Below are 25,790 nucleotides of genomic sequence, written 5' to 3'. Positions count from 1 at the left end.
GCCCTCCATAATTACTGGCTTCCTATGGTGCTTATCTGGTGTTACTTAACAGCACAACATACAGGGCCCTCCATAATTACTGGCTTCCTATGGTGCTTATCTGGTGTTACTTAACAGCACAACATACAGGGCCCTCCATAATTACTGGCTTCCTATGGTGCTTATCTGATGTTACTTAACAGCACAACATACAGTGCCCTCCATAATTACTAGCTTCCTATGGTGCTTATCTGGTGTTAATAGGAATCCAGATGAAAAATCTGTTTCCCTTCCATTTGGGACTTTATTTATTTATTGTACTGATAAACTTTTTTAAGTGCGTGCTCTTTCTCTAACCATTAATGATGTCATTCACGAGGCAAGATGGTGGCAGCCCAGTCAGTTCCCTGAGGCAATAGATCATATTTGGTAGAGATGTGAGAGACCAATTTTTTTTTAAAGTGAACTAATATAGTTTTGGTGGCAACCTGCTTTGAAAACCTCATATTTAGCATTAGCACAAAGTACTAGGGTAGTGAATTGATGATAGCTTCAGCTGTAAGCTAGCAAGAAAAATTAGCCTACAAAGCTGGAAGCTACCGGTATCATCTTGCATCGTAAAGTGTTCTAGCCTCTAAGGAAATTGTTTTGTGAACAGTAATGTGTTTAAACATTTCTACATGCCGTGTTGCATTCTTCAAGTGTGTTAAACTTCTGTGCATCATGAGTGGGGAGCAAACATGATGTAGCCCAGACTTCCAGTGCAGGCTACGTGCTTTTGTGCTGTAAGGGGGGCATCTGCTGGGCTGATACAGTTGAGACGTGCGGCACATTTGACAGAACTACCGAAAGTAGCACATTCTAGTACCAAACGGGTTTTCATGTTCTAGTATTTTCGGCAGTGGTGTAAAACTACTTTACAGTACTAATAAGTCGTTTTGGGGGGTATCTGTACTTTACTATTTATGTTTTTAACTTTTACTACACTACATTCCTAAAGAAAATAAATGTACTTTTTACTCCATACATTGTCCCGTACACCTAAAAGTACTAATTACATGATGACAGGAAAATGGTCCAATTCACACACTTATCAAGAGACATCCCTGGTCATCCCTACAGCCTCTGATCTGGCGGACTCACTAAACACAAATGCTTTGTTTGTAAATTATGTCTGTATTGGAATGTGCCCCTGGCTATCCGTAAATTAAAAATAATAATAATAATAACCTTTTGTGCCGTTTGATTAATATAAGGAATTTTCAAATGGTTTATACTTTTACTCAAGTAGAATTTTACTGGGTGACTTTTACTTGAGTCATTTTCTATTAATAAGGTATCTTTACCTTTACTCAAGTATGACAATGGAGTACTTTTTCCACTACTGATTTTCAGTATACCATGCAACACTACATTAGACCAACTCCTTGAATACCCCATTCCTTGAAGTTTGCTGTTGTCTAAAAACACAATTTTCGCTCAAACCGTATTGTTTTACCATTTTAGTGTGTATTTTACTGTGTTTGTACTCCGGATATCACTTTCCAACAGTAAAAGTAATTTTTTTTAAATTGCTGGTGGAAGTCGACGTACTGTTGTCGTTCATAAACTCTTCAATTGTAATTTAAAAAAAGAAGAGCTGTCTGATTCAAAGATGGCTTTTTACTGAATAGCATACATATTTTTATAGGTATGTGCGGATCAGCATAGTTGGGCCTAACTTACAGAAGGACCCGCATACTACATAGCCTAATTATTCTGAAACATTCCATGGATTTGAGTGGAATGAATGTAGGAAAAACACCTACACACAAACGGGGAAGTCGTGCTGGAGCCAGGGAACAACAGTTACAGCTGGGGAAGAAACCTGTTTGGCCAGTTAACTTCCCACCCAACCAAACTGACTCGGGTGTCACACAGCTGCACCTGCAGCTCGGTTTCACAGCAGCCATTCTGCCATTGGCTCGTACTCCAATAAGGTTGAGCCCCCGATGTCTTTTGTACCTCTGCTCTGTTCAACATGTGTTTTGTTGACCACAGAGCTGGAAAAGATCCCAAAGGGTTCTGTTGTTCTGTTGACATAGCCTACGTGTTTAGCATACGTGTTTAGCCCCAGTAGATCTAATTCAACTGATTTTACCAACAGAAAGATGTAGCAAAATACCAGTCTCAACATGGTAGAACCCTTGAGCTTGTTGATTTGCATAACTTATAAGCTGTTAAACTAAAAGTTGTTAAATGTATAGAACGTTCTTCCTGTATAATGTTTTGCTGACTGAGTGTGTTTATAAATCAGAAGGTTTGAATGTTTGTGAAAAGTAAACTGGCTCCCGCTTTGCTTCTGCAATGTGTTTTGAGTCCATCAAATGCATTGCTTTGATCCACAAAACAACCATGAAATGAATGTCCTAATCAAAATGACCTGTAGTTTTTTTTTTTTTTTTTTTTGCTGTGGATATGATGTTGTCATGTCAGAGCGGAGGCAGTTTGCTGAAATATATAAATTTAGCCATTGAATTTGTTGGCTTTGGTTAGCATGTAGCTGAATCCATTTTCTGACATCTACTACTTATCACATTTCCCCAGGCAGCAGCAGGGTTTGTGTGAATGCAAGCTCATCACATTCCTCTTATTGTGGGTGAAGCGCAGGGCCAGGAGGAGGGCCGTTAAGGGGGTCGGAGGGGTTGTGTGTAGTCTTTGGTGAGTTCTGGGCTGGAGAGGGTTGCAAAATTCAGGGAAATTTCAATACATTCCCTTGTTTCCCAAAAATCCTGGTTGGAGTATTCTGGATTTTCTGCTTCCCTTCTGATTCCGGGAATCCTACAACTGGGATTTCGGGAAAACCCAGGGAATTTATTAAAAGTTCCCATAATTTTGCAACCCTGGTGCTGCATGAGGCCAGGGAGAGGGGGAGGTTTGAGGTTGAGTCGGAGAGCAAGCAAAGCAGGCAGGGATTGACTGTTTGAACAGTGAGTTTCCTGAAAGTTATTCTTTGACTGGAAATTTGAGCTTGGGGACTAGGAGGGAGAGGATGGGAGCTGCACCACAAAGGTGTGAGGCTATAAATAACCACTAAACACAGCAGGCCCCAGGCTCTGCCCTACTCTACAGTAACACTGGAAATGTGACACCAGCACTATGGCACGATGACTCTGTTACAATTACTCACTTAGATGAGCTAGCACAGATGAGGTAGCTGTAACTGCTTGGTCGAAGTACTGGAGGCGTTTCTGTGAATTTCCTCTAGATCCCATGTTTTGCTAGTCTAGACACATGATGTCAATTTAACTTTGTTATTATTACTGTTTTTTATTATCTATTATTCAGCAGGATACGGAACATAGACAAGACACTGAGTTGTTGCCAGACTCGTGATTTATTTTCCCCAAAGAAATAAATGTATTTATACAGCATGTCGATTTTAGTCTCTGCATTAACTTGGTACTACTTTCATGCAATCCTTACCTTTCTCATTGAAATATGAGTAGCTTAACGCTGAACCACCTGCAGTAGATCTTATTTCAGTCTGTCATACAGTTGTGTTCAGTATAATAATAGCATCTCTCTCCCTGTCTCCCGCCTGCCTTTCCTGTCTCCCCTCTTTCTCCTTCTCCCACCAGAATAACGTGCCAGAGTGGCGTGTGCAGGGGGATTCCCCTGCATGCCTGTTCAACCTGCAGGGAGAGGAGGAACCCTTCTCGTGGCCAGGGCCTAAGACACTCAGTCTTCGACGCACCTCTCAAGGCTTTGGCTTCACTCTGCGCCACTTCATTGTCTACCCACCCGAGTCAGCCGTGCACCCGTACCCCTTCCCGGTAAGCACCACATTCAGGGTTACATGAATATCCCAACGCCCTTCCATTTAGTTTATTGAATTTTGATGTCATTAGCTAGGTTTCCATCCACTTGGCAACCAGATTTTCATGTGCATAATCAAAAATCTGCATAAAATCAATATGTGCATTTTTCCACCTTATGTGTTTCTATCAAATTGACCTGTTGCGGCTCAAAGGCTGTGCTTGATGACCTAGTGCACATGAAACAAACTTTTGCTGTTAAATTCCCATGTACCAAATAAAAAATAAATAATACAAGTTTAAATGTGTTTCCATCACATTTTCAAATGTGCGTTATATTGAGAATGTGCTCACTCTGGTCTTGGCTGGAGGTCAACAGATTAATCGGAATAGCCGATTTAATTAGGGCCGATTTCAGGTTTACATAACAATCGTAAATCGGTATTTTTGGACACTGATTTGGCTGAATTTATTATTATTATTATTATTTTTACACCTTTATTTAAATATGAAAGTCAGTTAAGAACACATTCTTATTTTAAATTGACGGCCTAGGAACGGTGGGTTAACTGCCTTGTTCAGGGCCAGAACGACCTTGACAGCTCGGCGATTCAATCTTGCAACCTTACGGTCATCTAGTCTAGCGCTCTAACCACCTGCTTTACATTGCGCTTCACGAGGAGCCTGCCTGTAACGCGAATGCAGTAAGAAGCCAAGGTAAGTTGCTAGCTAGCATTAAACTTATCTTATAAAAAACAATCAATCAATCATAATCACTAGTTAACTACACATGATTGGTGATATTACTAGTTTATCTAGCGTGTTCTGCGTTGCATATAATCGATGCGGTGCGCATTTGTGAAAAAGGACTCTCGTTGCTCCAACGTGTACCTAACCATAAACATCAATGCCTTTCTTAAAATCAATACACCGAAGTATATATTTTAAAACCTGCATATTTAACTAAAAGAAATCCAGATTAGCAGGCAATATTAACCAGGTGAAATTGTGTCACTTCTCTTGCGTTCATTGCACGCAGAGTCAGGATAAATGCAACTAATTTGCCATAATTTTACATAATTATGACATAACATTGAAGGCTGTGCAATGTAACAGGAATATTTAGACTTATTGATGCCACCCATTAGATAAAATACGGAACGGTTCTGTATTTCACTGAAAGAATAAACTTTTTGTTTTCGAGATGATAGTTTCCGGACTCTACCATATTAATGACCTAAGGCTTGTATTTCTGTGTGTTGTTATGTTATAATTAAGTCTATGATTTGATAGAGCAGTCTGACTGAGCGATGGTAGGCACCAGCAGGCTCGTAAGCATTCATTCAAACAGCACTTTCGTGCGTTTCTCCAGCAGCTCTTCGCAATGCTTCAAGCATTGCGCTGTTTATGACTTCAAGCCTATCAACTCCCGAGATTAGGCTGGTGTAACCGATGTGAAATGGTTAGCGGGGTGCGCGCTAATAGCGTTTCAAACGTCACTTGCTCTGAGACTTGGAGTAGTTGTTCCCCTTGCTCTGCAAGGGCCGCGGCTTTTGTGGAGCGACGGGTAACGCTGCTTCGAGGGTGGCTGTTGTCGGTGTGTTCCTGATTTGAGCCCAGGTAGGAGTGAGGAGAGGGACGGAAGCTATACTGTTACACTGGCAAGAACATCCAATAGTCAAAGGTATATGAAATACAAATCGTATAGAGAGAAATAGTCCTAGAATTCCTATAATAACTACAACCTAAAACTTCTTACCTGGGAATATTGAAGACTCATGTTAAAAGGAACTGTCAGCTTTCATATGTTCTGAGCAAGGAACTTAAAACGTTAGCTTTCTTACATGGCACATGTTGCACTTTTACTTTCTTCTCCAACACTTTGTTGCATTATTTAAACCAAATTGAACATGTTTCATTATTTATTTGGCTAAATTGATTTTATTGATGTTTTATATTAAGTTCAAATAAATGTTCATTCAGTATTGTTGTAATTGTCATTATTACAAATACATTTTTAAAAGTCGGGCGATTTTAATCGGTATTGGCTTTTTTTGGTCCTCCAATAATCTGTATCGGCGTTGAAAAATCACACTCGGTCGACCTCTAGTCTTGGCACATGCTCTCAAGCCAACAGCTCGCAGATACAGTGCGGGTAGGATATCCTTCATCCCTCAAACTCAGCTCGGGACCTCGAAGCTAGTTCTACTGCATATTTTTCATGGTTTCCCTCTAATCAGTGACTGATTTAGACCTCAAACACCATGTGTGTGTGTGTGTGCAGTTAACTATCAGGTAGAAAAGAAAACAAACAGGCTCCGGACCTCGTAGGGTAAGAGTTGAATACCCCTTACCCCACATGAGATTATTATGGACAAAATAACGAGATTATTTAGATTTGTCAAAAGGCAGCCAGGCATCGATCGGCTTGTATCCAGAATAAGACCCTCAATATTTACAGGAAAGGAGTATCAAGCTCATCACCGTGCACTTTCACCACCCTGTGAAGTTCAACATAACTTATTTAATCTGTAGCCTAATAATCGGCATGCTTTCCTGAGACGTAGTGGGAGGACCACACATGTCATCGCGTGACTCCAAGTTTCCTTCGATATGATGATTTTTATATCAATATTTGTGCATTAAGGCATTTCCATTGTCATTTCTTGCATAATATATTTTACTACAGACACAAGATCCCACCTTGTCTTGCATATTTTGTTTAGTCAACATTTGTCAAGTTTACTGACAAATTAGCTGTTTCCATCAGGCCTGTCGTGACATTTTATAACCAACATGTATTTTACTCGCATAAAAAGGTTGGATGGAAACATGGTTAATGTGGAAGAAGTTGCAACAAAAGAGTGTAATTCCCCAACCAGAATTTCCATAGAGTAAAACGAATTGATCCCTCTAAGCAACTTTATGACCCCTCTTAACTCAGAAACCATCATTGCTGTTGGCAAATAACATTTATCTTGTCTTTTTACAGGAGGAAGAGCATGGCCGCAGAGGTAAGCTGAATGAATCTACCTTGCACACAGTTCCTTCCTCCTCTGTCTGTCCTTCAGTACTGCATCGTCAATCTGCCTCCCACTTTGTATGATTTTTCCATCTGTTGACGTAGCTCTTTTACTTCCTTGTTATGCACATGGAACAGGGTAGCTGTTGTGTTAAGGTGACCTTTGTAGAGGCCTGACTGAAACGGCTTGGCCAGCATCACCACCTGTTACTGTCCTCAACTGACCTTTATCCAACTGCACTTTGTTGTCACTGCACAACAAAAAGTTGCCCAATGCCCTTGTTGTTAGGTTTGTGCATTTTTCCTGTGTGTTTGTAGGTATGTGCACTTGTGCATTGGTGTTTTTGTTACTTTTAGGAAATTAGTCCTGTTGAAAAAAAATGTTGTAACCCCTGATCCATTTCACCGCACATCAGTTACCCAAGGTATTTTTTGTGAGTGGGAGCATGCAGGTGTTTGTTTTTATAGCACACTACTTCTGTTAAATAAAGCTCGCCATCTCAAATGCTCAAATGTTTTGCATGTTTTATCCAATCATGTCCACACTCTGAGGAATCAGTTTGGCCTGTGGTTTGCTGTTCCACTGTGTCCCCTCCTCTAAACACTGCTGTGGTAGTAGGGAAGTAGGGATGCACGCTACATCGATGAACATATCGGAATCAGCCGACATTAGCTAAATATGGCAACATCGGTATCGGCCCAATGACTAATTTAACGCCGATGTGCAAAACCGGTGTCAAAGCTGACGTGCTTATCTATATAATGTAGGTACATGACGTAATGACGCCACGTAAAATGTTGCGCTACACGTGCAACACAGCATTCCTAACCTAGCCCACAATGTCTGCTGTGTGAATTGAGCAGTCAACAAGTCAAGCAGTCATTTGAGAGACTAAGAAGATTTCAGCTAGACAACTCCAAGGCGAAATCCATTAACGGCAAGATGTTCATTGTTCTTGACAATCAACCGTTCTCTGTTGTGGGGAATGTTGGCTTTCGCGACTGGTCGAGCACCGGTACACACTACCAGGCGTGCTATTTTTCAGATATTGCCCTACTGGTATTAACTTCAAGACATACTATGGAACCCTGTTATGGTCTTTGCCTGTCAAAAAATATGCACATCAAATAACACTATTTGACAATAACACTATTTGACACGTTAATTAAGCTTTTAATTTGACACGTCAAATAACACCGTTCTCTTATAGAATGTTGTGTGTTCTGAATTTGCACGTGCAAGCCAAGCACCACCACTACTATCAGTAGCACTGTCAAACCTGTGCAAAAAAGTCTGAACGCCACGAACGATGTGTTTACAATGCCGCGTTCGTAAGAAAGCATTATTTGTTCAACCGCAACTTCTGGGATAGCTAGCTAGCATCAATACAATCAGCCTGAAAACAATGATCAGAAGAAACTGCAATCATTTTCATTATTCTTAGCAATGATTTAGGAGTCCTTGTGAGTAAGTATTAGCTAGGTAGCCACTTGTTGTTCGCCTATTGAAATGTAATTATTCATGAGAAAAAAATAGCTAGCCAGCTACTTAACTCTGTTGCCCAAAGCTAATGTTATAAGCTTCATCTGGCTAGTGAGGCTCGACCGCTCTGGGTTATGTGATGTGAAGCTAGCCACAATAAGGATTAGGCACAATAGTGGAATTCAAAATAAAAGCACCCATTTGAAAGTGATGCAGAAGGTTGCAATTGGTGGAATCATGCCATATTTAAACTAGATAATGTTAAACAAGGTTGGAATGTGAAGCAATGAAATGGGGTATCAGTCTACTCGGTGACACACAGAACACAACTGTGAAGAGTTTACGCAAATATTAGCGTTGTAGCTCTTATTGCAGGACTGTGACTTTGTGAAATCACCTCCCCAGTCAGCCTGTTGTGTGTATTGACATTCATATTGCGCTGTACAGCTTTACCTAAGGATTGGGGATCAATGAAATGGGGTATCAGTCTACTCAATACCCAATATACTCCTCAAGAGTTATCATACTCCAAGACATCCACAGTATTGTTTTTCCTCAAGAATAGTGTTCAATACACAGGTTGACAATAAATGTGGCTCAATTCAGTTGTTTCAGAGTCCCTCAATAAGATCTACGATGCTAATGTTCTCTGGGTGTCACTGAGTAGACTTATACCCCATGTCATTGATCTACAATCCATAGGTAAGGCTGTACAGTGAAATAAGTATACCCACAATGCAATTCTAAAGTATAATACTGTAATGACCTGACTAGATCATAAATGAACAATTGTCCAGACAATTGAACAATTGTCCAGTTGGTTTATTAAACCAACTTTACACAGGCTACTGTTTGGGCCGTAGCACACGCCAAATAGATGACAGATAACCCACAAGCCAATCGTGACCTTCTCTTGTGAAGCCCAGACGTAAGAGAGAGAGAACAAAGGCTGAACCTGGTCTTAACTTCCAATGCTCCACCCCCCTGCCCAACCCCCCTCCACGCCACTCCGCCAACCACCAGGATGCCCGGCATCAGAACATTCCAGGCATTCCCGTGATTGGCAGATAGCAGGTTGATTGACATGTCGGACCCCGCGAACACCGGGTACTGGTCAGTACAACACAACCACCTCCTAGCCTAACACATAACACACAGCTGTCTGTGCGGGTTGCTACAATACATCCAGTGTGATTTCAACATGTTTTTGTAAAATTAACAAATTGCCTTTTGTTGATTTTTATATAACATTCCAACCTCGTTTAGCATGATCTATTCATTTATGGCATAATTCTCTCTACCATTTGTATTAGTTTACGTCACGGTCATTGACATGCTTTTATTTTGAAGGCTAACTGCAAAGTCCACTATTGTGGCTAATTCTTATTGTGGTTAGCTTCACATAGATGAGTCCGACCACCATTAATCAAATAAGAACTGTCTTGTAAATTAGGGTCATTTTAGATGACACATAGCTATATAGTTAACTAGCTAACAACTATAGCTACTGAAAAATATTGTCGTTTTGGGGGAAGAACATTGTTTGCATCCATGGGCTAGCTAGCTTTTTTTTATGACCAGCTCTGTAGGTGCGCGAGAACTTTACCAGCATCATAGCATACGTATCGATGAATCGTTGTGACATGAAATACGAGTGATTGATCTCACTAATGTGTAATAACTACGCAAAAAATGTATGAAAGCGTTATATTATTTTGTGATGTGCCGTCATATTCAGGTTCTGATTGGTCAACAAGCTTATTTGGCATGTCAAATAGTGTTGTTTGACGTATCATTCTTGACATGCAAAGACCCAAACAGCGTTCCATAGCAAAGACCCAAACGGCGTTCCATAGCAAAGACCCAAACGGCGTTCTATAGCAAAGACCCAAACGGCGTTCCATAGCAAAGACCCAAACGGCGTTCCATAGCAAAGACCCAAACGGCGTTCCATAGCAAAGACCCAAACGGCGTTCCATAGCAAAGACCCAAACGGCGTTCCATAGCAAAGACCCAAACGGCGTTCCATAGCAAAGACCCCAAAGCAAAGGCGTTCCATAGCAAAGACCCAAACGGCGTTCCATAGCAAAGACCCAAACAAAGGCGTTCCATAGCAAAGACCCAAACGGCGTCCCAAGCAAAGACCCAAACGGCGTTCCATAGCAAAGACCCAAACAAAGGCGTTCCATAGCAAAGACCCAAACGGCGTTCCATAGCAAAGACGGCGTTCCATAGTTCCAGCAAAGACCCAAACGGCGTCCCATAGCAAAGACCCAAACGGCGTCCCATAGCAAAGACGGCGTTCCCAAACGGCGTCCCATAGCAAAGACCCAAACGGCGTCCCATAGCAAAGACCCAAACGGCGTCCCATAGCAAAGACCCAAACGGCGTCCCATAGCAAAGACCCAAACGGCGTCCCATAGCAAAGACCCAAACGGCGTCCCATAGCAAAGACCCAAACGGCGTCCCATAGCAAAGACCCAAACGGCGTCCCATAGCAAAGACCCAAACGGCGTCCCATAGCAAAGACCCAAACGGCGTCCCATAGCAAAGACCCAAACGGCGTCCCATAGCAAAGACCCAAACGGCGTCCCATAGCAAAGACCCAAACGGCGTCCCATAGCAAAGACCCAAACGGCGTCCCATAGCAAAGACCCAAACGGCGTCCCATAGCAAAGACCCAAACGGCGTCCCATAGCAAAGACCCAAACGGCGTCCCATAGCAAAGACCCAAACGGCGTCCCATAGCAAAGACCCAAACGGCGTTCCATAGAAATCCTGGTTGAGAATGAAACGACTTAACAAATGAACAACAAAATAGCACAGCAAGTAAGTGAAAGAAAATAGGTTTTGATTATGTTTTACTGGTAATGGGGACATGCGTAAATGCAAACAAAATCACTTTTTTTTGTTTGTGTGTGTAACCTTTTTTAACTAGGCAAGTCGGTTAAGAACAAATTCTTATTTACAATGACGGACTACCCAGGCCAAACCCGGTCGACGCTGGGCCAATTGTGTGCCGCCCTATGGGACTCCCAATCACGGCCGGCTGTGATACAGCCTGGATTCGAACCAGGGACTGTAGTGACGCCTCTTGCACTGAGATGAGGTGCCTTATACTGCTGCGTGTGTGTGTGTGTTAACTATTTAACTACTTTAATTTGTTTTTGTTATATCAGGTATCAGGGTTTTTTTTGGCAAGAGAAATATTGGTATCGGCCACATGTCATATCGGTGCATCACTAGTTTGAAGGCACAACCTGTCTTTCCACCATACCCAGAGAGCAAATCAAGTGCACAATAGGCCTACCGCTGGCCAATCGAATGGCTCAGGTGACAGTGTCTGCAGTAACATAGCAGGCATAAAAGAAAGCTTCAGCAAAGTTGATATTGAGAAACGGTCAATGAATATGGCAGAGAGATGCTGTTTTTATGAGTGAGTCCATGTTTATTCTACACTTTTTCCACCCAGCGCTACAACCAAGCACTGAATGAGTAGGAAAGTGTATCTATAGGTGTGTGTTATTGTTAGTGGCTTGGGTCTTTTTTAATATTGAGGAATATTTCACTTTCTCTGTTCATAGAAGTAACAAATAGGCAGAAATAATGCGGTGCGACTTTCGTCATCAGTTGGAAAACTGTCCCTTTTTTGGCAGTGTCAGCGTACCCTCAGTCTGCTGCTCACTCCCTCCACTGAGACTGACCATCAGATGCAGACACCATCAGCCCCGTAAAATATAAAGCTTATGATTTAAATGCTCACTCATCCGTGCCTCACAATTAATACAACAACGGATCTATTACCAGGTGTGATCATATAGCCAACCTCTATTTTTTTTTTCAAAAACAAACTGCAACAGATTTTGTTATAGGCAGAACGCATCGGAGTAGGATTCTATTCCATTGACACGCACTACTGTACTCTACACAGACCGGTGCGTCATAAACAAACAGAGCTTCAGTAGGCCTATATAATAATAATAATAATAATATATGCCATTTAGCAGACGCTTTTATCCAAAGCGATTTACAGTCATGTGTGCATACATTCTACGTATGGGTGGTCTCGGGAATCGAACCCACTACCCTGGCGTTACAAGCGCCATGCTCTACCAACTGAGCTACAGAAGGATATAGACTATTGCCATATATGGATCTGTGCCATTTACTTAGACCTGGACTGTGTTTACAACAGGAGATGCGTTTGTTTTGAGTCCAAAGTGAGAGCTGCATGTAGCCACGTGTGCACATTTTGTTCATATCCTTTGCCACTTGGTGAGTTATTAGCCCAGTTATAGATCATTTGTAGTCTGCAATAGGGGAGGGATTGCTTCCTTCAAGAACACAACATATACATCCTTGAAAAGCAAGTCAGGTAAAGAGCTTTTTTTGTCTTAAAGGGGTAATGTTGTAGTTTTAAGGCAGGCTTGAATAAGCTAAATAACCAATATGCATACTTTGTCCCATTCTCTGTAATAAAGTTATGGGAATAATAATGCATTTTCTATTTTGTGAAGTGATTTCTTGCATCAAACACAACTTTTTCAGTCACCTCCTTGTCTGAAGGACAAGTAGATAACCAGGTTAATGTCAAGCTCTGCATGTAAATGTGCAAGTTCCTCCTTTTATCTTCTATTTTTTTTTATCCTCTCTGCTCTCCTCTGCTCCACTCTGTCCCTCAGGCATCCCTACCTCACTCCTGGGATTCTGCCTCGTCTCTGTCCAGTAAAGCAAGCCTTACACTTGTAATAAAAATGATAGCTGAAGCTTTTAAAGAGTTAACTAACTAAAAAAAGTGTAATTTAGTTCGGGCTGAGTTGACGTTAGCAATCTAAGTTAACATTACCTGACACTCTTGTCCCTGCTCCCCCTTTCTCTTTCGCTGCTCTGGCTGGAAATATTTCAATAAACTCAATAAACTTCTATAAATAAATCAAAGTCGAAGACTGATAAATATAGCCATCTTGCTTGCACTTGATACAGTTCCAAACAAACTAGCTCGCTAACTTGCTCGACTAGTAACGTTAGTTAACCATGTTTCTATCAACAACATAGTTGTGGATATTGGATAGCTAATTGCCGTTACAATTGTGGCAGCAATATTATAGATCTAAATGACATTAGTAGAGTTTTTAGGTTATAGCTAGCTAATGTAGTTAAGTAGTTGGTTAGCTAACGTTAATCAAGCAAACAAACTGATGTACCAAACTGATGTACAGATCATCTATTTACCAATAAAAGCAAATGTGATTTACATAACTTTTTTGAAACTATGTTTGGTAGAAATGGGATGTTTTTTCTTTTTGTGTGGCGCCAATGATTCTGCCGTGGTGCAGCGCCACACGTAAATGAACGCAGAGGAAACACTGTTGGTAGTTTTTAAATCTACCTGCCACAGTGGCTGGTGGACTTTAAAAGTACATTTTATGCCCTGGTAGTGAAAAGAACCTGTGATGCTCACAAACTGGCTTGGCTTGGCTGTGCTACCACTCAGGGGGTGCAATTTCACAATTGCATTGTGATACATCTCCAGCACATCTAAAAACCAAAGTTGCGCCCCTGCTACCACTACAGGTTAGCTATAAACAATGTTACTGCATAAATCATGTAGCTCAGAGAGGGAGAGGGGCAGATCTTAAATCACTACTTTCAGTTTTGCATTCGTCTTGTGTGCTTGTCCGTTTGCATTAGTCTGTGTGCTTGTTTGTTTGTTTCTGATGTCACGTAGGTCACGTCTTCAATCTCTGTCATATTACAGTATAATGTATAGGTGGATATAATATTCCCAGATATGTGAATGTATGGTGTGACTGTGTCTATGGAGACTAGTTTGCTGACTCTGGGTTATCCCAGGACTGCCATTCTGAATGAGAGGGAATCTCTTTGTTTACCATGTGGAGGCTGAAACAGGGCGCGTTCGACATTGTAGCCGAATTTAAAGGCGAGTCGAGACTGACAAACCTTGCATCATAAATAACTACTCTATATTATTTGTAGTTCAATCACTCACAATTTACCCATGATACATTGCGGTTTTGATGCTCTCAAACACAGCCAAAGCCTTCATGAACATGCCTACTGCTGTGAAGCCGGTGTTGCATCATTGGAGTCTCCCGCCCCTGACTGACTGGTGGATAACACATGTCTCTGGTGCACCCTCTACTGGCTATTCCATTTAATATGACTTAATGCATTCCATGATTCTCTGCTGGGAACAACTTGAGATTGTTCTAATAAAAAAACAGTATGAAGAGGAAATGAAATGAAAAGGACTGGGGTCAAGATGATTTACAAATGATTTACACTGTCTGGGACTGACTGAGCTCATGTTAGTGTTGGAAATAGTCTCATCAGCAGTCACTGAGTTACTGCTAGTATCAAATCGCTTTATACTTGTATTATCAAGCAGTAGGGTTGTTATGGTATGCTGTGGTTCTACCACTTGCCACAAGAGGGAGCCTGGTAACACTGATGGTGTTGGGAGGTGAGGCTCTTGTTGCGTCATACATAACACATTCATATGTGATTGTGAGCAACAATAGGTTGTGTTTGTTTTAACACGCTGTCCAGGTGATTGTGGTGCAGGTATAGCATGCATAGCCTTGTCTTGCATAGCTCTTCTAAGAAAGGTTCAGTGGCTCAGCTCTAACGTGAGGAAAATCAGATATGTGAACCTGTTATAACTGTTTACAGATGTGTCCTTCTCAATCTGTCAAACACCCACAGGGAGAAGGAGAGAGCAGTTAGTGGGTGCTCCGTGGCGTATCAAACACCCACTCCCATCTTTTTCAATCACTTTTTTCTCTCTCTCTCTCTCGTTCTCCCTATCAATCTCTTGCTTCTCTCAATCGCTATCAAACACATATCACTAATGTGTTTATTTTGTATTGAAAAACCTGTATGGCAAATGATGTTGCTGCCACCGTCAGTGCTTACCAATGATACTTCATGCTTACCATTTGAGTATGGTTACATGCACACAATAATATGATTATTGTGAATAGTCAGATTAATATAATAGTTCTCTTAAAGCGTTTACATGCTTTGCAAGAATAACGATTTCCCTAATAATTCTGTTTACATGGCCTTAGGGCTGTCCCCGACAAAAACAAAATATTGGTCGACCAAGAGTCATCTGTTCTTTTAGACCAATCGATTAGTCCAAATTGATTAAAACACATAGGATATACAGACACATCCTATGTGTTTTAATAAAATCAACTTTATGCACTGAGCTTGTCTGATGCTTTAAGATCACTGTTTGATGAAATAATTAAGACACACAAATGATAAGAGGGAGTCCAAACGTAATTGATTTGATTGTACCTGGCAGGCTTAGACTTGCTCTGCTGTGTTTAAAAAAAGAAAATGGCAGCGAGTGGTGGTGTGACTAGCACCTGTTGTCTCGCTCTCCTCCCTGCTGCCGTGACCACCACAGAACATCAACGGTGTTTATCTCGCTGTCCGTGTTGCTGAAGCTGCATCATAATTACAGGCATTTCTGACTGAAAAGTTGTTACCGAAGTGTACCTCATTAGTTTAGGAATAACATTCCCTATTCCCTGAAATACAGTATATCATACTCACATCAATAAATTGGTTATAACAAACTCTGGACACCATAACAGGAAAATGGATGCAGAGGGTGTGAGGAATATTTACTGGTTGCTCAGGAGGTAAAGAGAAAGTCCGATGTGTGAAATCAGTTTGACTAGTTGTGAAAAATACTGGAGCTCAAGAAAGTTGCTTCCATCTGGCCACTCTACCACAAAAGCCTGATTTTGGGGGAGTCCTGCAAAGATGGTTGTCCTTCTGGAATGTTCTCTCATCTCCACAGAGGAACTCTGGAGATCTGCCAGAATGTCCATCAGGTTCAAAGGGTCTGAATACTTTCCGAATGAGCTGTAGATAAGTGTGCCTTTCCAAATAATGTCCAATCAATTGAATTTACCGCAGGTGGACTCAAATCAGGTTGTAGAAACATCTTAAGGATGATCAATGGAAACAAGATGCACCTGAGCTCAATTTCATTTAAAAATATTTATAAAAACCCTGTTTTCACTTTGTCCTTTATGGGGTATTGTGTGTAGATTGATGAGGGGAATAAAACATTTCAAACATTTTAGAATAAGGCTGTAACATAACAAAATGTGGGAAAAGGGAAGGGGTCTATATACTTTCCGAATGCACTAAATAGTATTTAAATCTAGGCTTAAGTTAAGGTAGTAAGACTAAACAGGATACGCTCTTAGACTTACAGCTCGAAGGCAGCTATACTAAGACTACTAATGATAATGACATGACTTATTATAATGATGATCGTAATAATGAGATCACGAAAAATGAAGGTTATTATCATATGATTTTACAGAAAATCTGGAACAGTGTAAACACTAAATAAATGATAAATGATACCAGAGAGGCTGTTCTAACAAAGTTTTAAAAAAGTGTGAAGCCTTTTATTACAGCGTAGCAAAGATTGAAAACAAACTAATTTGTGAAGTTGTTTATCCGACATGTAGTTGCATGTGGCTTGGTGCTCACGGAATCAGTAGGCTGTTAAACAAACCGGCAACAGAAGCAGGACATGCTGTATTTCTGTAGATATACAGTAAATGGATTATTCATAAAGCCATTCACATGAAGCAGTTAGGCTATTGATTATAGACCTAATAAAATCAGTTTCTTAGACAATTAAGTCAAGGGCTGTTTTCTCATCTCCTAACTCCACCGCTGCCATATTGTTCTCAACACCAATATGCTGGTTAACTTTGCTATTATTCACATAGCAACATGGTCTAGAAAAAGGTGCCCATTCAGCAGCGCCCTGATGTTTCATAACCGCGGACAGCGACCATTATCGCGGGATAAATAATATTTGTTATAAAATATTATTTTTATTATGGTTGCACCTGTTCCTATGTAATATAACGATTTTCAGTAGTGAATGTCTTTTTTTAATGTGTTTTTATTGAATATTATAACATACAATATACTTGCAGTGAAGCCGCTCAACATTTCCATCACATTAGTCATCTAACAGACTCTCATCCAGAGAGACACACATAAGCAACCAGGGTCAACGTCCTGCCCCCTCCCACGCACACACACACACACACACACACACACACACACACACACACACACACACACACACACACACACACACGGTTGAAAACAGGGACCTGAACCAGAGAACTATCACCCCCAGACTAAGCTGCAAGTGCACCCCCCACACACACACAATTCCCCAAGAGCTGCCCCTCAACCATCTGACACTGCCCCGCAAGCCCCCGCCCCCCAAATGCATCAACAAAATTAAAAAGAGAAAGAAAGGAAAATGGAAAACATCCATGCAAAACAAACAAAAGACAACAAAAGTCATAACAGCAAGGCCAACTGAATATGTTTGAGTGCATGTATGGCACTATTTATGTGTGTGTGTCCTGGTATGTACACGTGTGTGCATTTGAATCAGTGTATGTGTGTGTGCATGTGTAGAAACACCTGTGCGGTATCAGCCTCAGGCAAACGGGTATTAGCTGTAACAACACTGTCCCTCGGTGTCATTCAAACTTACGTTTGTTTTGTTTTAGCACGTCTTAGTCATGGACTGTGCACCCCTATGGCCTCCACAATGGATTAGTCCACTCAGAAAGCTGCAAATCAGGCTGGTGTCTTGTAGGCTACACCATGAATTGTTGTTGTTGTTTCTGGTCAACTAAAGAAATATCGGTCGACCAACAGCCGATCGACCAAACAATCGACCAGTCGACTATTTATTTCACCTTTATTTAACCAGGTAGGCTAGTTGAGAACAAGTTCTCATTTACAACTGCAACCTGACAGTTGTACTAAATGGGGTCAGCCCTACGTGACCACATATGAAATCAGGCTACATGATGGGACTTTGATAAATGCAGAAATTCGGCTATCAAAATAAATGTTTTATCACAGTGACCATGTTATCTTTATGGAGCAAATTTGATTCTGAGTTCGGACATAAAGTTTGTATGTGAAATATTGTCAGTTTTTCCAAACTCATGCTATATCAGATACCCATCTATAACTCTAAGATGTTTACATGTCCTAATATTTTTTTTTTAATACTCAGAAAACCAGGTGTTTTAATCGGCGTATGTTTACTTCGAGTATGACTGTACGTCGATTTAAAATCAGGAGAGTAGTGTGTTTACATGACTAATGCCGTACTCTGCCATAACCAGTTTAATATCAAATGTACTCACTGAGACTTCCACATAAGATACAACATTCCTATTCAATGATAATTTACCAATTTACACAGTGATAAGTAGTTGGACAGAGCTTTGTGTCTAGTGAGCCTGGAGCTGTGTTTGTTTATTGGGAAGGAGTGGGAGTTGTGCAGCTGAGCTCACTCTCTGTCTGCTCTCCCTCCCTCTTACTCCCTCGCTCTCCTTTGCTTTCCTCTCCTATGCAGCTGCTAGGAGACGGGGTAAGAATGAGCAAACAGGTTCTCCAACTAAACTCAGATGTATTCATTTCCCTTCCCCAAATCCCCACCACCTCACCCACCATACTAGGAGGCTTTTTTCTGTTGAATTCCTTCATTATCATTCTCATTTAGTCTTGTTGTATTAGGAACAGCCAATGTGACACACAGAGAAACCAAACCACTCTGTTATTCTGCTGTCACTGCTTTAATTCACATGCTTCTGAATGTTGTCAGTTCCTCCTTATCTATTGCTCTATATATCACTTTCTCTGTATCATCCTGTTGCTCTTGCTCACACGCACTCTTTCTCCCCTTAGTAAATATCTACAATTTAGGGTTGTGTCTGGTAGCTGTTCATGGGGTGTCTTGTTGGGCTGGCTGCTTCACATTGAGTGCGTCTCAGTCTGGGTGGTGTTTAACTGAAAGTTGTGGGTGGGTGGTGCATTCTAATTTGGGTCCTCTGCTCTTAGTGTATTGTAGGTCTGCTGAGGTCAACAATGTGTCTTTCTAAAGGGAAATTAATCTGACTACTACCCTTCTAGACACTTCATGGTAACATCCTATTGTACCTAATCTGGGCAGATATGTAGTATGACTGGGATTATTCATTTAATGACTACTGTGTCACTGTTATGAGCAGATCTGGTATGTCACCACCATGTGACCTCCAGAGGAATGTGTTTAATGGTTGCTGATGATGACACTTTGTCTTTGTTGTCAGGGAGACAACGGAACAGGCTGGAGCCAATGGACACCATCTTTGTGAAGCAAGTGAAGGAGGGAGGTCCTGCCAACGAAGCTGGACTCTGCACAGGTAACTGATTAACGGCAACGCACTGAAATTGTACCTTCCTATGTTCTCTGGTTTCTGTCTTTATCATTGCTAGGTGACGTCATAGAAGTAATTATATTATTGAATCAATATATTAAAGCAATTTTGTGAGTTTTGGAAAAATAATATCAACTTGACTGTATTCCCCTACAATACAGCAGGACTACAATACTTATGGTGCACTATTGGACATAGTGTTGGTCCAATCACATAGATCTGAAAATTATGATTTCAGTCCACCCTATGCTGGGCAGTTTGCTCAGAGATTCTCAGTAGTTTGCTCAGAGACTCTCAGTAGTTTGCTCAGAGATTCTCAGTAGTTTGCTCAGAGATTCTCAGTAGTTTGCTCAGAGATTCTCAGTAGTTTGCTCAGAGATTCTCAGTAGTTTGCTCAGAGATTCTCAGTAGTTTGCTCGGAGATTCTCAGTAGTTTGCTCGGAGATTCTCAGTAGTTTGCTCGGAGATTCTCAGTAGTTTGCTCGAGATTCTTGCTCAGTAGTTTGAGAGATTCTCAGTAGTTTCGGAGATTCTCAGAGAGATTCTCAGTAGTTTTGATTCTCAGAGATTCTCAGTAGTTTGCTCAGAGATTCTCAGTAGTTTGCTCAGAGATTCTCAGTAGTTTTGATTCTCAGAGATTCTCAGTAGTTTGCTCAGAGATTCTCAGTAGTTTGCTCAGAGATTCTCAGTAGTTTGCTCAGAGATTCTCAGTATTCTCAGTAGTTTGCTCAGAGATTCTCAGTAGAGATTCTCAGTAGTTTGCTCGGAGATTCTCAGTAGTTTGCTCAGAGATTCTCAGTAGTTTGCTCAGAGATTCTCAGTAGTTTGCTCGGAGATTCTCAGTAGTTTGCTCAGAGATTCTCAGTAGTTTGCTCAGAGATTCTCAGTAGTTTGCTCAGAGATTCTCAGTAGTTTGCTCAGAGATTCTCAGTAGTTTGCTCAGAGATTCTCAGTAGTTTGCTCAGAGATTCTCAGTAGTTTGCTCAGAGATTCTCAGTAGTTTGCTCAGAGATTCTCAGTAGTTTGCTCAGAGATTCTCAGTAGTTTGCTCAGAGATTCTCAGTAGTTTGCTCAGAGATCCTCAGTCGTCTTCTCAGATTTTTTCATTCGTTTTCTGTTTGTGGAGTTGTTAGTTGAGGCAGACAGCTCAGCTTCCTCGGGCACTGAATTATAGTAAACACATCAGATGACTGATCAGTTTCCTTTCCTCATTCCCCTCTGACTGTCAGCCTAGTTGGGAAGCTGCCTCTTACTAAGGGACTACTACCCTACAACAACCTCTCTTCAAAGACACCCATACACCTGCCATTAATGCTGTGTCACTCACATATTACCAGTCTAACTTCTAACCCTCTCTCTCCTTCTAATTGTCGACAGGAGACAGGATAGTAAAGGTGAATGGAGCGAGTATCATTGGGAAAACCTACTCTCAGGTCATAGCCTTGATCCAAAACAGGTGAGGGCTCTTTTATTGTTCTCAGTGACTGATTTCCCGCTTGTCTTTTGTTATTCTTGACCTTATATGTCTTTGTTTCTATTACAGTGATGCCTTTCTTGACCTCTGTGTTATGCCAAAAGATGAAGACATACTGCAGCTGGTAAGTTTGTAAAGATCATTACTGCAGTGATTTAGTCTCTTCCTATATTTAGCCACTGTAAAACAGAAGTTCTTCTGTCTGCGTCTCTTTCCACTTTTAAAGCATCAACTCAGTCGCTATTGTTGTGATCAAGCATTAGATCCGTGAAGCAGTTCTAGTTTCTCTGTGAAGGGTGTATGTGGGGAGACTAGTCCTGCTCCAGAGGGGACGGGCAGTACCCTGATGACCCCCCCCTTCAGAGTGCTCTATCTGGGCCTCATAACCAGGCCACCACAGCCTGTCCTCTCCACTGACTGCTGGAGCTCCAAGTGCTGCTAATGCTTCTCTGCTGCAGGGCTGACCTCATTCTGGGAGCTGGAAGGGTCACTTTGAGAAATAAACACTCTCACACACTTCATAAACTCACACACTTAATAAACTCTCACACACTTAATAAACAAACAAACACACCACACAAACACGCACGCAGAAACTCTTAAGTCTCGACTTTTGACATGGAGAAGAGTTGCATGTTAGTAGGTCTGAGGCAAGATGATTTTTTTCTACTAAGGGGAGAAATTATTTAGAATCTAGGCAGCTGGGTACTGGCATAAATGCATATGTAAACTAAAGCATGCTACAGACTCCCTGCCGGTTTCTGTTTCTCGCCCACTATGTCCTTACGCAACAGGGATCAGCATCAGACATGCTCTCCAGAGCATGTGACAGGCAGTACTCCAGGTTTGCGCCTTCACAGCCAATCACCCACAGCCAAGAGTTGATCGTTACCTTTTGGAAAAATGTGCACAAATGTTTTTCCTCTTGCAAATAATCATGTTGTATGAAAGCATTTTCAGACATTCGTCTTCTGCCTGATCAACACATTTTGCCATGGGGCTGAGAGAATATTAGCAGTTTAATTTCCTGTAATAAAAAAGAATAGCAATAATTGTTTTATTGCAGCAGACGTGAATTAGTATAGGCGGTGCAACGCTGCTAAATGAATATAGGGGAAACACTGGCACTCGTAAAGTATTGACTATCTCTAAACTTTTGTTATCTCTCTCGCATGGGTGAGAACAAAATAATAAGTCAAATATAGGACATTTTGGAGAAAGGAAAGAATGCCGTTCCTTACTAATTGTGTACTCCACACGCACTAATAAAAGTTGTTCATCGTAATGCATACCATCTGTCTTAGTACAGTTCTATTCGGAGAGGTTGGCTGTGTCAACACAGGTTCCACCCCTTTGCACCACACTAGCTGACCTGTCACACCTAGCCTGTTGTCAACTGTAGCACAAACTGTCCCCATCAGCTTAATGACTCCAACTCCCTATTGTCTAACAGCTGAGCCTATTAACATTGTTGGAATGTTTACCTTACCAAAGGCTCTGTGGCCACTCATTGACACATGCTCCCCGTCGCACAGAATAGCTAGAGAGAGGTTACAAAGGAATTGGCCATGGAGGCATTGCTGCGTGAAATCTGTGTCCGGTATAAATAGTTGAGCAGAGAGCCTAAGAGGTTCAGCTTGCCTTCTGCTGACATTTCATTTTAGATTAGCACAGGGGGCAGGCAGAGATGGGCTGATGTCAAATGGAGCTCAATTGATGCCGGAATAGCAGGGAAATTTAGGTTGTAGGATGCATTCTCAAATTTGCACATCTGAAACGGAGAAAAACAACATCTACTGAGATTGTGGGAGTTTAGTGCTCTTGGCAGCCAGTTCATTCTCTTCACCTCCCTCCCTCCATCTCTCTCCGTCTCTCTCTCCTCCCACAGACTAGTCTTGCATGTCTCTATACTGTAGCAGTGAATTGAGTACGGTTGAAGGAAGCCCACATGACGTTACCTCTTCAAAGTAACGTGCCTGTGCCTCCGCTCTCATCATTAACTTTTCATGCACAATAGCTACTGGCAACTAGAGGTGCCCGATAAGCATTCTGCTGCAGGTTCAGTAGGAAGATAAACTCAGTGCGCTGTGCTGCTACATATCTGTGCGTAATGTTTATAAGTAACAGAAAGAGGAGTACTCGCATAGCAGTATTGTCATTTAAATAAACACTGTGGAATCATCTTATTAAGAGCCTTCATTGTCTCTCTTACTCCTCAAGTCTCACTGTTGGCTTGCCACAGGTGACACCATTTAGGAATGAGGGTGGGTTGGATCATACACTGGGTAACTGTCCTGTTAAGATATTTCACAGAAGCCTGAATTAAAACAAAGCAAGCTTCAGTACCTGAGCCCCTCAAGCTGGCATACATCATCATAGAAGAGTAGAGCCTGTAAACATCTACCTATTCCCTCTGCTTCCTCTCCCTACCCTCCTCTTTCCTTCTCTCCCTCCCTATTGGCTCAGCCACCTCTCTCTCTCTCGCTTCTCTTTTCCCATCCCCCACTTCTCTACTCTCTCCCTCTCTCCTCCCCTTCACTGGGCTGTGTTGCACATCTGTTGCTTTAGCTAGCGGCCGCTGGTCCACAGTGCTAGGATAGCTGGGGTGTATGAAAAGGCTAGCCACTGCTGAGGCAGAGTATCACGCTACTGATGCAGCTGTGCCTGGGTTGGAGGATTAACATCGCGGCTCGCTGGGTGGCTGACATTATTAACTAGAGGAGGAGGAGAGAGACTCCAGTACACACACAGAAAACCAGCTACAGCGGAACACGTCAACAGCAGTAAAATCAGTGGCTTAGTAAGATAGAGACGCTGAGTGAGGGAGTGGGATGGAAGATCCTCAAACCAGCTGTAGTCAGCTGACAGCCCCTTAGTTGTGAACAGGTTGATGCTGCTGAGAAGGAGGGAGAGCAGAAGAGGATGGGAAGCAGTATCATCTGAGCTGAATGTAGAATCAAGCAGCTGCTTCCGTCATGTGAGCGATACCAGATAGAGTGGATGGACAGTGTGAGTGATACCAGAGAGTGGAGGCAGGGATGGAGAGTGTGAGCGATACCAGAGAGTGGATGGAGAGTGTGAGTGATACCAGAGAGTGGAGGCAGGGATGGAGAGTGTGAGCGATACCAGAGAGTGGAGGCAGGGATGGAGAGTGTGAGCGATACCAGAGAGTGGAGGCAGGGATGGAGAGTGTGAGCGATACCAGAGAGTGGAGGCAGGGATGGAGAGTGTGAGCGATACCAGATCGAGTGGAGGCAGGGATAGAGTGTGAGCGATACCAGAGAGTGGAGGCAGGGATGGAGAGTGTGAGCGATACCAGATAGAGTGGAGGCAGGGATGGAGAGTGTGAGCGATACCAGGCAGCAGCTCATCCAGTAAGTGCTGTAACCTGGCTGCTGCAATCGGCTGGAGGGAGCAATAGAGAGATGGAGAGCTCGGTGTTGTCGGAGGCAGCAGGCTACCTCTGCTCCTGCCACCTACACCTCGCCCAGGTCAGACTGGCACACACAGCTGGCATCGCTAATTTGACAGTCCTGCCACGGCCAACGTCCGTTCCCCGTTTTCGCTTTCCCTCGATGTGACTGCAGCTCTGATGGATTTTTAGTGCGTTGACTCCAGGGCCTCGGCATCAGTGATCAAGACTACCACTGTTCTCTTTTCTTTTTTTATAGTGTGTGATTTGCTGCTAGCCGTTTCCCTGTTCTTCTTCTCTCACTGCTCTCGTTTTCTCCTGCTGTAACAGTAGCCTTTTTCACGGAGACCACTGATCTGGTAAGCTAGCTGCAGCAGGGATGATGACAACCACTTGACCACACATGTTGATGTTGTGTTCCCCCTGTCTAATTTTCTCTTTGTAATGCATGTTTTTGTTTGAGAATGGGTTGAGGTAATGTACTGTAATGTTCTCACTTAGCTGCTTTGCTAGTTAGTAGTGTCATTCATTCGATTGCCATGTTAGTAGGCTAATTCCAGGCTACGTCTGAAATGGAAAGCTATTCCCTATTTAGTGCACTAGTTTTGGTCCGCATATAGGGAATAGGTTTCTATGGCTTTGGTCAAAGTAGTGCACTACATTGGGAATAGGGTGCCATTTCAGACGCAGACATTGATAAAGGCCCTTGACCCGTGGACTCTCCACTAGTGCCCTATTGGTGAAGGGAGGGTCTAGTGATTGCCTGTAAAACACTGATTGTGGATACAGTTGAGGCTTACGTAACAATCGTAATACAATGCAGGTGCTGGGGTTTAAAGTCCACCTGATTCTGATGTGTCACTTTTTGTGCTTGCTAGTTGCAAGACAAACAGAGAAAAGTAATATGGAAAGGCATTTGACAAATGGACGAAGGCTGCACAGCCAGCTATACGGAATCTACCATTGATGGAATCTATGTGTGTGATCATCGTTGTCTGCTGGCGTTTTGCTGGAAGGAGTGTTGAGGTATCATTGCTGGAGTGTTGACAATCTGCCTGGGAGTATGATAACGGAGGTTAAGTTTAGCGCTGTGAGGACAGTTGTGGGTTCTGGGCGTCTTCCGCCCCCCTCTATCTCTGTGAGTCTCAGGTCTCGCTCTAACAGTGCCAGTGCTGTCAGCCAGAAGGTGGGTAAACCAAACAGATAGGCTACCTTCCTGTATATCACTGTTTGGTCTTGCATGTCAGTCTTGTCTCTTTCCTTCTTTCTTCCAACACATCTGTTGCTTCTTGTCCACTCTATTCAATCACAGATCACCTG

General features: G+C 42.2%; 1 protein-coding gene across 6 annotated transcripts in view; it reads left to right on the top strand.

The window, feature by feature from the left end:
• The window catches only part of LOC118402034 (rho GTPase-activating protein 21-like), a 68,477-nt gene that overhangs the window by 11,088 nt on the left and 31,599 nt on the right, over positions 1-25,790 (top strand). For 3 of the 6 annotated variants that reach the window (XM_052476899.1, XM_035799861.2, XM_035799860.2), the window contains exons 3-7: positions 3,600-3,794; positions 6,769-6,790; positions 19,477-19,569; positions 20,962-21,040; positions 21,128-21,182. In XM_052476899.1, the coding sequence (XP_052332859.1) occupies positions 3,600-3,794; positions 6,769-6,790; positions 19,477-19,569; positions 20,962-21,040; positions 21,128-21,182 (444 nt within the window). Of the gene's footprint in view, positions 1-3,599; positions 3,795-6,768; positions 6,791-19,240; positions 19,308-19,476; positions 19,570-20,961; positions 21,041-21,127; positions 21,183-23,645; positions 24,830-25,342; positions 25,657-25,790 lie in introns of those variants that run through there. The other 3 variants (XM_035799863.2, XM_035799865.2, XM_035799864.2) reach the window with 3 other exon arrangements.

This window comes from Oncorhynchus keta, chromosome 23 (assembly GCF_023373465.1).
Source record: "Oncorhynchus keta strain PuntledgeMale-10-30-2019 chromosome 23, Oket_V2, whole genome shotgun sequence".
In the NCBI taxonomy this organism is placed as follows: domain Eukaryota; kingdom Metazoa; phylum Chordata; class Actinopteri; order Salmoniformes; family Salmonidae; genus Oncorhynchus; species Oncorhynchus keta.
The sequence above is the reverse complement of the archived record's forward strand: the minus strand, read 5'-3'. Positions and strand labels throughout refer to the sequence as shown.